This window comes from Hemibagrus wyckioides, linkage group LG15, assembly GCF_019097595.1.
Source record: "Hemibagrus wyckioides isolate EC202008001 linkage group LG15, SWU_Hwy_1.0, whole genome shotgun sequence".
Classification (NCBI taxonomy): domain Eukaryota; kingdom Metazoa; phylum Chordata; class Actinopteri; order Siluriformes; family Bagridae; genus Hemibagrus; species Hemibagrus wyckioides.
The window spans coordinates 3,473,746-3,487,086 of record NC_080724.1 but is presented as its reverse complement, the minus strand read 5'-3'; the positions used below and the strand labels follow the sequence as shown (position 1 = coordinate 3,487,086).

The window sequence follows — 13,341 nt, the reverse complement described above, 5'->3', positions numbered from 1 at the left end:
AAGAAATGTTAAAGTGTGTGTTTCCTAACCACACAAGTGCTGGACTTTCCCCTTCCAAATACACACACACACACACACACAAGGTGGGGTTTCCTAAACCCTAAACTTGCAGCACACCATGCTGTCGCCACCATAACGAACACACCAGGCATCATCGCTGCACAATGTCACAATATACATGGTAAATAATGCCGCTGCAGTGTGAGGTAATGTTGGGGTCCTGAGCTGCTGACACTTCAAGCATGCCTTTATGATTTTGATGGCAAGAGGATTTGGTACAGCTCAACATATGCAGTATATCCAAATGAATCCTGAACAACTAAAGTGTGCTTGTTACCAAGGACTGATCACATTGAAAACAAACAGGAATAGACAATCAGGCTTTTGGATGTGTTTTCTGTTTATCTCATATATCTTCTATATATCTCATATAAAAACCACTTCAGTAAAAAAATATAGCAGGTATTTGCTGTTTTGCGCTGCTCTGAACTTAGTATTTTTGTCATGCATGTCTACCAGGCATGAACTATATTTTTCCACATTGTATGCAAATGTATAGAGATGGCATGTTGGTGCATTGGCTAGCGTCTCACAAGCCAACTCTAGGATCCTGTGCTGTGCGGATTTTTCCCTGTTGGTCTGTTTATGTGGGTTTCTTCTGGGTTCTCTGGTTTCCTTCAACCTGCCAAAAAAAGTGGGCTACATTAAATTACTGGAATGAAGTGCCCTGGTGTGATAGACTGGCATCCAGAGCAGTCTCCATCTCTAACCTGTACAGGATAAGGAGATGAACTGATGAAGAATGGATGAAATCACTTCGTTTTCATTCCAAAAGGAAAAAAAATGCTAATATGAGACCATTCCCCATATTAACACAAGAGGTCAATAGATATATATTCAAAGGAAATTATTTACTATTGCAAATACTGTGTCTCCTGAACCTAAAAAAACAAAAACAAAAAAAACACCCGAACATCTTTTAATCGTGCAACAACAGCGCTCTCTACTGGTAAACAAGTCACTTTACAGAATATCCCTCGATATAGAATGTAAGAACATTTTAAATGAAATTTTATTACAATATTATTTTAATATATAATATTCACTGCAGTATGCAGCTTAAGTCAATATATTAGTTAATATATTTCTCCACATAAGAAAAAGAATTGTCACTTCAATCCTTATATTGAAAGAAGCAATAATTTGAATGTTGTAAAGTCCATTGTATTTCGAATATATTGTCTATATATTATAAAAAACAATATATTATGGTAACATAAGATACTTTTTGTTTATATGAGATATAAAAAGATCTCATTTTCAGATATTTCACAATTGCTGTCCAAGCAGGACTGGAAGAACTCGAGGGTCCTGCACCGAGCCCTGATCACCATTCACCAACCCCATTGATCACTTGACGATGAAACACTGACACTGAAACACTGACCGCACGCCAGACCTCTTCAACTGACCTCATCAATTCTTTTGTTAATGGTGAATGACCACAAATCCTGACAACCACACTCCAAAATCCAGTAGAAAAAATTCTCAGAGAGTGGATGGTCCACTTTCATCAATAGTGTTTATACAACTGTTCATTTCTTTCATAAACCTCACAGACCCCAGTAACTAGAATGAACACACTAAACCACAATGCATTTTTTCCTCACTACATATACAGTTCCACTTCCATGGCCACAGGTGTATAAAATTAGGCATGCAGACTACTTCTACAAACATTTGGGAAAGAATGGGTCGCTCTCAGGAGCTCAGTGAATTCAAGTGTGGTACCGTGACAGGTTCCCACCTGTGCAATAGGTCCGTTTGTGAAATTTCCCCACTACTAATTATTCCACTGTTTTATAACAAAGTGGAAGCAATTGGGAACAACAGAAACGAAGTGATAGGGGTCAGAGAGGGGTCAGCTCATGCTGACGTGCACAGTGCACAGAAGTCAGCAACTTTGGAATTTCAGTTTGGGGATGACCCCTTCCTGTTCCAACATGACTGCACACCAGTGCACAAAGCAAGGTCCATAAAGACATGGATGAGTCCTGACCTCATTCGATAGAACACCTTTGGAATGAATTAGAATGGAGACTGCGAGCCAGGCCTTCTCATCCAACATCAGTACCTGACTTCACAAATGCGTTCCTAGAGGAATGGTCAAAAAAATTCCCATAAGCACACTCCTAAACTTTATGGAAAGCCTAGAAGAGTTGAAGCTGTTATAGTTGCAAAGGGTGGGACAACTCCATATTAAACCCTACGGATTAAGAATAGGATGTCATTAAAGTTCATGTGCATGTAAAGGCAGACATCCCAAAACTTCTGGCAATATAGTGTACATTTTCTGTATTAAGAACCAGGAATCTCTGTTTCTAGATGGCTTGCATTCAGGAAAGTTTAGATGCTCATACATGTTAGAGCAGGTTTCCAAACTGTTGATTGTCATCACTGAAAAAATGGCATAAAGGTATTTTTTATAATGATAGTGTTCTCTTGATTAAACAGCGATGGAACGATATTCCAACGGTTCTTCAGTCTTGAGAAGGTCTTCACAGTGAAATAATCATGTGAATTCATTCATTCATTCCTTCATTGTCTATACCTGCTTATTCCTAGGACTCCTAGGGTCACGGGGGTCTGCTGGAGCCTATCCCAGCACACATAGGGCGAAAGGCAGGGGTACACCCTGGACAGGTCGCCAGTCCATCGCAGGGCCACACATAGACCATGTGAATTCAATTAGAATAAATTTAAAACTAGATTTTTGGGGTTTAATGTGTATACAAATGTACAAAAAAACATAATGACCACTGACAGGTGAAGTGAATAACACTGATCATCATGGCACCTGTTAGTGGGTGGGATATATTAGGCAGCAAGTCAACATTTTGTCCTCGAAGTTAGAAGCAGGAAAAATGGACAAGCGTAAGGATTCAAGAGAGTTTAACCGAAGGGCCAAATTGTGATGGCTAGACCACTGGATCTCCAAAACTGCAGCTCTTGTGGGGTGTTCCCGGTCTGCAGTGGTCAGTGTCTATCAAAAGTGGTCCAAGGAAGGAACAGTGGTGAACCGGTGACAGGGTCATGGGTGGCCGAGGCTCATTGATGCACGTGGGGAGCGAAGGCTGGCCCTTGTAGATTGCTGAAGAAGTTAATGCTGGTTCTGACAGAAAGGTGTCAGAATACACACTGCATCGCAGTTTGTTGAGCCCAGGTGGTCATAATGTTATGCCTGGTCAGTGTAAGCACGTTTATTCTGATGAATTTGCATCAATACAAAATAAACAAAGAACGAATGTGACATCTAGGGAAGTACACTAATCATGAAGAAAGCCATAAATGAGTAAATGAGGACAATTAATAAATCACACACTTGGACATCACTGACTCCTCTGCTGCAGGTCAGTTCAGTTCAGTGTGTGTGTAAAGTGCCAGTGTTAAATAGCTAAAATGATGATGATCTTCAAACCTAATGGTTAGAATTTATTTCTTTTTTATTTTATTTTTTTTTTACATTTTTACATGAAACAAGCGGTTGCATTTTTATTGGGCGTAAGGGAAAAAAAAAAGAAAAGAAGACAAGACTGCAAGTCCCACAATTCCTCAGTTCACAAAAAGCAGAGTGCTGCAAAAAAAAGGAAAAGGAAAGGCAGCGGTTTCCATTCATTTGGGCATCAAGAGAGCGTGAAGGGAAAGAAATAAAATAAAATAACACTAGCGCATTTACTGCAATATAAATGGAGGTACGACCTTAAGGAGCAAGATCATTTTAAACATGGCGAAGGATCAAGAAGTCGAGCGCATCGCCAAAAAGCTGGACAAAATGGTGCACAAAAACAACACGGTAAGTGGGACTGATCGCCCAGTGTGCAGCATCAGGAAGCAGGTAGAGCCGGGGCGCGTTCAGGTCACATGCACTTTCAGCTATGGAGGGCATTTAGCTGGGGCAGAAATCTGTGTTTGGGTCTGTAGTAATAGCAGCAGCCTCAGCCGTTCTTCCTGTGCACCCTGGTCTCATGTCAGGTTGAAAGCTACATTGTAACCGGATCAGATGCCTTCAAAACAGCCGCCATTGCCTCATTCAATTATAAAGCTACTTAGTGGAATGTCGGAGCTGAGCTTTGCATCATGTGAGGCGTGTGTTTGTTGACCACAGCGGTGTTTGGGTTAACATTTTAAGAGGTCCAGCTCGAGTCAATTCGTCAGCGAGAGAGAGACAGAGAGAGAGAGAGAGAGATAAACTTGTTCATCTTTTATCAGGACGGCCTGCATGTACATTTTCTTCATGTGGTACTGTGTGTATCGAGCCACTGGAGCTGATGAGCTGGCGACTGGTTCTTGTCCAGTTTACTCCTTGTACATGGATGCTTCCAGAACTGACCTGCCATCGATTCAGTTTCTGCCTCAGATGGACTAAACCTTGAGTTCTCTCACTTAGATCTAACACAGGTTCACTACCAGTACTTTACCGAGTACCAGTACTACTTTCCCACCAGTTTGATCCAGTTATCAGCTCCGTGCATATACTGGTCCTGCAAATTAAGTGTTTTGCTTTCATTAAAAACAAACACCTGATGTGATTTGTCCCCAGAAAGTTAATCCAGGAGTCTTTGTTAAAATAGATTAATAAAAAAATGCTGTTTGTTTTATTTCAACGTTAGGATGGTGCCATGGACCTTTTAAGGGAACTAAAGAACATGAAGATGTCACTCGAGACCTTGCAGGTAACTTTAAAAGTTATTTATATTCATCATTTCTATTTATTTATTTATATCAACTCACTCTTCCTGCAATTCTCCACAATGGGGTACCCTTAACACTCTTGTTTAGTTTCACAAGCCAGACCTTCGCTGGAAAGTTTAGTATGTTTTATCAATAAACATAACCAAGGACTGTTTACTTTCACAGGAAGAGGGAATAGCGTTCAGATGCCCACGGCCCTGTTGTCAAACACTCAAGTGTGTCGAGTTTATTCAGCGTTATTGGGCATCACACAAAACGTCGAATAAGTTTTAAAGGCAGGATTCTCGGGGGTTTTCTGGCTCAAAACGTTCAAAACGTTGTTTACTCGAAGGAAAGCATATATATATATACTATATCTTCTGCACCAGCCTTGGCAAGCCATGTCTTTATGGATGGTGCTTTATACATAGGGGCATTGTCATGTACAGTTTTGGGCCTCAGTGACGTGAATAAGAATTGTAATATACACCGATCAGGTATATTTTATCCTCATGTGTTAGAAACAGGAAGAATGGACAAGCGTAAGGATTTGAGCGAGTTTGACGAAGGGCCAAATTGTGATGGCTAGACCACTGGATCAGAGCATCTCCAAAACTGCAGCTCTATCAAAAGTATCCTTTAAGTCCTGTAAGTATCCCATGGAGGCCCTACCTAGCAAATTACAAGACTTAAAGGATCTGCTGCTAATATCTCGGTGCCAGATACCACAGCACACCTTCAGGGATCTAGCGCTTCGACGGGTCAGGGCTGTTTTGGCAGCAAAAGAGGGACCAACACAATATCAGGCAGGTGGTCATAATGTTTTGCCAGATCAATGTATATGGCTGCGATGATCAGGTGTCATAGTGAGTCTTCAGAGTGTTCCCACTGATTTACTAAGGTGATTAATTACGTAGTCGATAGGCAAATATTCAACATTTTCTTTTATACCATTGTTGTAAAAAATGTTTAAAAGGGTATAAACTTCATCTTCGTCATCTAAAAACCTTTAGTTCATTAACTGCAGTATTTAAAGTGCAGTACTTCATCTAAGCTATGATACAATGACCTTACACAGTGTAAATACTTTTTTTTTTTTTTTTACTACACAGTGCTGAGTGCTAATGAAGTTCTGCTGGTTCTGAATACTTTAGAAGAGCGTGTCTAGGGCCGTCTATTGCATTGATCATTTCTGCACATAGTATGTGGGAACGCTGTGTGGGAAACTGTAGGTCTTGCTTATTTGTACTAAGGGCTAAGTGGACTCAGTGGCCAATACACACACATGTAGGCTGTTTTGGTATTACTTGTGTGCAGAGAAATTACTAAATATTTTTCACTTTCATTTTATCTGTGACATGATTTATAAATTTGTAATTTTTTTTTTCCTTTTACCTTTGGGGTTTTTTTGGTGACAGACGCTTAAGGTGGCTGTGGAATAAAAAGAGGCACAAATTCCCAGAATGAAAAAAAAAAAAAAAGAGAGAGTACATAATCCTCACTTAATTGCGGTGGTGACTGTAATATTATAGGGGTGTGTTTTGCTAAAGGTCCTGGCAAACCTGTTAAGATAGGCACAGATCAGCCATAACATTATGACCACCTGCGTAATATTGTGTTGGTTCCACTTTTTGCCGCCAAAACAGCCCTGACCCGTCAAGGCACTAGATCCCTGAAGGTGTGCTGTGGTATCTGGCACCAAGATTGTTAGCAGCAGATGCATTAAGCCCTGTAAGTCGCACGGTGGGGCCTCCATGGATCGGACTTGTTTGTCCTGCACGTTCCATAGATGCTCAGATTTTCAAAATGAGATCTGTGGCTACAACCAGGAACATCCAGAAGGTCAAAATAACATGCAAAAAAAAAGTACAGTGATCACACTTTTGACACAAACTTCCCAGTCTCTTGATCTAAACTGCATTGAGAACCTGTTTGGGGAGCTGAAGAGGAGGACTGCTTTCAGAATCCTTGCCCCCCCCCCCTCATAGTCTCACCCCTATATTTCCGGGTTGGCAATAATTGATCTGTGGTTTTGTTAAATATATATTTTAAATAAATGTACTTCAATTAGATTCCTCTCCGATTTCTCTTTCAGATATTTTCAGATTATAGATTCATTTTCAGATTATAAATTCAGATTATATGAATTTTCAGATTCATTATGATCATTAAACCGACTTTTTTAGCTTTACTTTTTTATCTTCTACCCAGCTTTCACTTCCAGTACTGTTTCTTTTCAACGTAATCAGAAAAATGCATTTTGACAGTGAGACTCTCTACCTGTGTATACTTTACCCATTGTGTCCAGTCCACACGGATCGGGATGTCCGTGAATGCTGTGAGGAAGCAGAGTTCAGACGAGGAGGTACAGACTCTGGCCAAGTCCCTCATCAAGACCTGGAAGAAACTGCTTGGTACCGTTCTCATGTTTTTCTCCCCGCTGTTTCTTCTTGACAACAATTTGTTTTACTGAAAGTTAATGTCTAATGTATGCTCCGATGACACAGGCTGCCTTATAAGTAAATACTGTACGTGTACTCTGTGCGGTAATGTTTCAAGGTGTAAATAGAAGTGGACATTAAGTTCATCGTCCATACCTTTTGTAGATGGATCTGAGGGCAAGTCAGAGGAGAAGAAAAAGATACCTCCCCCTCTTCAGTCATCGTCATCGAAAGACGGACCTGGATCCAGTGATTTCAGGTGTGTGTGTGTGTGAGTGAAGAATAAAAATTAATAGCAGAAAATATCAGCTCAATAAATATATATATAAAATATTATGTAAGGGTGCCAATAAATTCTGCACCATATGTTTTTCATTGGATACAACAGTATTACTGAAATGTATTAAAATAAATTGAAAGTTTGTCCGAAGAGTGGAATCACTGTTACAGTTAGTGTTCTTGCCCCCCCCCAAGTAAGAAACCAGAGATGCCAAAGACTCCCACCACCTCTACGACCCCTACGACCCCAACAACCCCTAAGATGACCTCGTTCCCCCCTCCTCCAGTTACCACTGACAGCGTACGCAATAAATGCAGAGAGCTGCTCGTCGCAGCCCTGCAGACGGACGGTAGGTCAAATCAACACCCGTCAGTGATCATATACTTCCCGTTATTATTCTTTTAATTACGGCTTTCATTAGATCAGTTTCATTACACATAAAGGATGACCTTGGGGCTCAGTCCATGGACCTTGTGTCTCAGGATTCCTTCACATACACAGTGTTCTGCCCATTAGAGGAAAAACCCTAGTGTGTTTTCCTCCCACTACAGTTGCACTCGCATAGGCCATTACATCGCCGTATTTCTAACCAATGAATAAAAGTTTGTTTTCACTCCTAAACATTAGAGCCTGTAATATATATATTTTTTTTTTAGAATTATATCATTTAATTTGCCTTTTTCCACAGATGATTACAAAACAATCGGAGCAGATTGTGAAGCTTTGGCAGCAGAGATCGAAGATTATATCCTTCTGTGTGGTTTTGGAGCTTTTGTATCACAGAGCTGGATAGAAATCCTTGAGCTTGAAGGATACCTTGAGTTCTGAAAATAATGTTTGGAAGATAAGGAAGGCATCTATCTGTATACGGTGTTAAGTTAACCTCGAAGGGATCTTTGTGCTTTCTTAACTGACTTTTACGCATCTATAAAGAGTTTAAATCCACTGACATGAAGTATAAGGCCCGGTTGAGGAGTCGCATCTCCAACCTGAAAGACCAGAAGAACCCTGACCTGCGCCGAAACGTGCTGTGTGGCAACATCAGCCCCGAACGCATTGCCACCATGACTGCAGAGGTGTGTACTTGCCTGCAGCCATATCCATGCCTGAATATGTATTGTTCGTTTAGCATTTGTTGTGTCCGGGTAAAATTCCTGCATTTTTCTCCCCGTGTGTGTGTGTGTGTGTGTGTGTGTGTGTGTGTGTGTTGCAGGAGATGGCAAGTGCTGAGCTGAAAGAAATAAGGAAGGCGTTAACTAAAGAGTCCATCCGGGAGCACCAGCTCTCTAAAGTAGGCGGCACCGAGACTGACATGTTTGTCTGTGGAAAGTGCAAGAGCAAGAGCTGCACCTACACGCAGGTAAAGAGCCACACCTCCATGCAGTATGATTATAGTTATTAAACAGTTGCTGTTCAAACTATTTACCTGCTCACAACTGTGTGAGTTTCAGGCTGTTTTATGTCTGTGGGATAATCCAAGGTTTTGGTGTGTATTACACAGTTATTGCATATGTTTGTTGTGCAAAATTGAACAGTAATGATGCAAATAATGCATAAAATTTGTTGGTAATTTTATAAATGGGTCATTAGATTAGGGGCAGTGGTGACTCATGTGGTTAAGGCTCTAGGTTGCTGATCGGGTGTTAAGCCCCAGCACCACCAAGTTCCACTTTTGAGCCCCTGAACAAGGCCCTTAACCCTCTCTGCACCAGATGTGCTGTATCATAGCTGCCCCTGTGCTCTGACCCCAACTTCTTCAGCTGGGATACGTGAAGAAAAGAATTCCACTGTGCTGTAATATGTGTGGCAACTTATTGCCCTCAGTTCTTCTTCTACACCGATCAGGTATAACATTCTGAGCAGTGAGAGGTGAAGTGAATAAGACTGATGACCTCCTCATCATGGCACCTGTTAGTGGGTGGGATATATTAGGCAGCAAGTCAACATTTTGTCCTCAAAGTTGACGTGTTAGAAGTAGGAAAAATGGACAAGCGTAAGGATTTGAGCGAGCTTAACAAAGGGATAAATTGTCATGGCTAAGACGACTGGATCAGAGCATCTCCAAAACTGCAGCTCTTGTGGGGTGTTCCCGGTCTGCAGTGGTCAGTGTCTATCAAAAGTGCTCCAAGGAAGGAACAGTGGTGAACCGGCGACAGGGTCATTGATGGCCAAGGCTCATTGATCTGATCCAACAGACGAGCTACTGTTGCTCAAATTTCTGAAGAAGTTAATGCTGGTTCTGACAGAAAGGTGTCAGAATACACAGTGCATGATGGGTCAGGGCTGTTTTAGTAGGAAAAGGGGAACCCACACAATACTAGGCAGGTGGTCATAATGTTTGGCTGGTCGGTGTAAATTTAGAATTCAGAGGAAAAAGTAGTGGAGGTTAGTAGGTGGCATTTATTGGAATGAGTTGAAATAAATAATGTAAGTTAAATGAAAATCATCCATGTATATAATTAAGGAAATTAGGAAATGCTTACAATAAATATCTCTCTCTGTATACAGCTGGAACTGTATGGTTAAACTGACTGGAGCTACCTGTGCTTTCAGTGGTTTAAACACACACCTCCAGGCCAGATCAGAATCTGTGTGCAAGTCCTGGACTACATGAAACTTGAAAACACAAACGTTTAGTCCGGCCGCTGATTTAAAACAGCCACCACACTTCTGGGAAGGCTTTCCAATAGAGTTTAGAGCATGACTGAAAGGATTTGCCTATTCTAGCCACAAGAGCATTAGATCAGACACTGATGTCAGTGAGGGAGCCTGGAACGTTCCAGTTCATTCCAAAGGTGAGGCTGAGATCAGGGCTCGGTGCAGGCCACTCGGGTTCTTCCACTCCCAGCCTGTCTTCATGGACCTCACTTGTTTGTGGACTTTGTGGCATTGTCATCCTGAAACAGCTTTGAGCCTTTTGAAGGGACGTCTTATTGCTTCCGCACACAAAGACATTCTAGACATTCTACATGCTGTCCATCAACTTCTGGGCCAAATCCTGACTGATGGCAGCCCATTCTTGCATAATCAGTGCTTGGAGTTTGTCAGAATTTGTGGATCTTTGTTGTCCACCCGCCTCTTGAGGATTGACCACAAGTTCTCAATGGGATTAAGATCTGGGGTATTTCCTGGCCATGATCCTAAAATTTCAGTGGTTTGTTCCTCGAGCCTCTTAATTATCACTTTTGCCTTAAAGCAAAAAAAAAAAAAAAATGTGGTTTTGGGGAAGAACCACATATGGGTGTGATGTCCACACATTTTTGCCCTTTTTAAGGAAAGTATAAATGAAAATAAAAAACAGTTCGAAAACAATTGAATTTCCACAGCAAAAGCACAATATTCTTACACAGTACTAACAAATTATTGTGGTCTGTTTCAGTTTCATTGTCCAGGCCCTGCATGTGTGTTAGAAAAGAAGAAGCCTATGCTTAAGCACAAATATGCGGTCGAAATTCAATCAGAAGAAATCTGTAAAATCCTAGACGTACTGAACAAAGAACACAATCACAAAACTTCCCGGTTTCTAAGGTTATATACAATCAGTTTACCTGTTTATATGAAGTGATCTTAGCAGAATTTGTCTCACCTCTGTTTCTGCTGCTAGAGAGCTAAACACATTGACAAGTACGATCACACTCCCTGCCCTGGGCAGGCCTGCACAGGCCTCAAATTTCCTGATACTCTGATGGCTCTAAGACCCCCTGACACTAACGCAGGAGTGTGTTCCTGCGTGTAAAGCCGTGTCTTAGCGTGTCGGAACCGAGCACTCGGTGAACACACATTCTCACTTTATACAGGTTCAGACTCGCAGTGCTGATGAACCCATGACCACATTTGTGATGTGCAACGAGTGTGGCAACCGGTGGAAGGTAAGACGCACAAAATAATCCTCAAACATGGTACATGGTTTCCTGTGATCTGAATGTGGTCTAAATAAAGCGAGTTTAGGTACTGAGTTGATGAGGCCACATGGTGGCGCTGTTTGCTCAGTGTAAATGAAGGGAGCGTGCTTTTAGCCGAATAAATGTATGTGCTAGAGTAAAAATACTCAGAATATAGATATAATTCTGCTTTTCTCTGCTTTTATCCTGTTTTAGTTTTGTTAAGACAGCATCAGGATTCTTCATGTAAACAGATTGACAGATAAACATTGTGAGAAGGTACTTTTGTTACTTTTTTTTTTTCTCCCCAGAAGAAATGCCATTTTTATACTCATTTCATAGCTTTGTAATATATTCTGTATGCATATTGCTGTATATGCAAGAAGAAAAAAAAGGCGTTTGATGTAAATTTTTATTTTATAGCATTTTTTTTGTACTGAGAGTATGTTCATTACCTTTAAGCGCTTGAGTTAACTGGACTTTGTAAGTCAGCATTAGCTCATTTGATACTGCTCCCCCCTCCCTTGATGAAGCACTCTTTTTGTGCCTTTTTGTGCTTTCACGCTTAAAGATTTGTACAAAATTCTTTTGCACATCAGTAAGATTTGTAAAAGTGTGTTGTAGATAGACATATGCAGAGTGTGCATTCGGGAACGATTTATTATTTCACACTTTATTTGGATAGTCGTTTGTAGATGCTTAATGAATTTCCGGTGATCATTTAAAAAGGACGGACGGTCCTAAAGATATTCGGTCACAACCGAGGGGAAAAAAGAAAAACTGATTATTTGCATCAGTGTCATAAGATCATCTATAGGAGACCTTCCAGATAAAGTGGAACTTTTTTCTTCTGCAGCTGAATAATGTGTGAAAAGTGGATCTGATTGACAAGATTTGTCATGTATGATGAACTTGTAGACCTGTTGGTCGGAATAAATTTGGAGAAAGATATGCAGAGATGTTGTGTGTCTGAGTATCTGGTGATTTATGCAGAATCGACTAATAGTTAAGCAATTTAAACATTAACATATTCCAGCAGGAAGGCAAGAACTCGATGAACCCGATGTAACTGCAGTGTCCAGTAAGCAAATAGTGCCATGCATGCATCCGTATCAGTTCCTTTAAGATCTTGAAATGAAAGGAAAATCGACCACAATATTTAAAGGAGCAGATTTTCTGCAGATTTCCACAAAATGCATTCAGCATGAGTAATTACATACATTATATTGCCAAAGGTTTTGGGACACCACTCCAAATCATTAAATTCAGGTGGTATTTTTCAGGGGTTGGGCTTGCCCCCTTAGTTCCACTTTGGATCCTGTTCCAACATGACTGCACACCAGTGCACAAAGCAAGGTCCATAAAGACATGGATGAGTGAGTCTGGTGTGGAGGAACTGGACTGACCTGCACAGAGTCCTGACCTCAACCCCATAGAACACCTTTGGGATGAATTAGAGTGGAGACTGTGAGCCAGACCTTCTCGTCCAACATCAGTGTCTGACCTCACAAATATGCTTCTAGAGGAATGGTCAAACGTTCCCATAAACACACTCCTAAACCTTGTGGAAAGCCTTCCCAGAAGAGTTGAAGCTGTTATAGGTGCAAAGGGCGGGACAACTCCATATTACATTCATGTGCATGTAAAGGGAGACGTTCCAAAAATTTTTGGCAAAATAGTGTACCTGTCTCCTCTGGAGGTGGTGGTAGTAGTAGTAATGAAAGAATCCTGTGCTTTGTGATTTCACTAATTCAAGTGATTTTCTGGGAAAATAAAAGTTTCTCAAGACTGAAAAAGCTGTAAAATTGTTGTCTGTTATTAAACATGCTAGAAAATTGAAAAGAGATTCAAAAACCAGCACAGCTGTGAGGTGTTAAAGAGAGGCTTTAAAAATGTAGATGGATTCATCCCTGTATTTTCAGTGTTGCCACTAGAGGGGAGTGAGTAGGTCACGCTCTCAAGTCGCTGGTCGTCTCTCACTTCAGTTATGTAACTGATGAGGGTCCAA

At 41.0% G+C, this 13,341-nt stretch overlaps 1 protein-coding gene across 2 annotated transcripts; it reads left to right on the top strand.

Moving 5' to 3' along the window:
- Positions 1-3,626: 3,626 nt before the first annotated feature.
- Positions 3,627-13,031, top strand: tcea2 (transcription elongation factor A (SII), 2). 2 transcript variants are annotated; one of them, XM_058410872.1, is made up of 10 exons: positions 3,628-3,853; positions 4,671-4,733; positions 7,040-7,145; positions 7,338-7,431; positions 7,647-7,801; positions 8,141-8,197; positions 8,374-8,528; positions 8,666-8,812; positions 11,250-11,321; positions 11,550-13,031. In XM_058410872.1, exons 1-10 carry the CDS (start codon positions 3,785-3,787, stop codon positions 11,556-11,558), a joined length of 927 nt encoding a protein of 308 aa, XP_058266855.1. In that variant the 5' UTR covers positions 3,628-3,784; the 3' UTR covers positions 11,559-13,031. The 2 variants fall into 2 exon arrangements, with proteins under 2 accessions (XP_058266854.1, XP_058266855.1); XM_058410871.1 differs by lacking the exon at positions 11,550-13,031 and having other exon boundaries at positions 3,627-3,853; positions 11,250-11,540.
- The last annotated feature ends 310 nt before the right edge of the window (positions 13,032-13,341 follow it).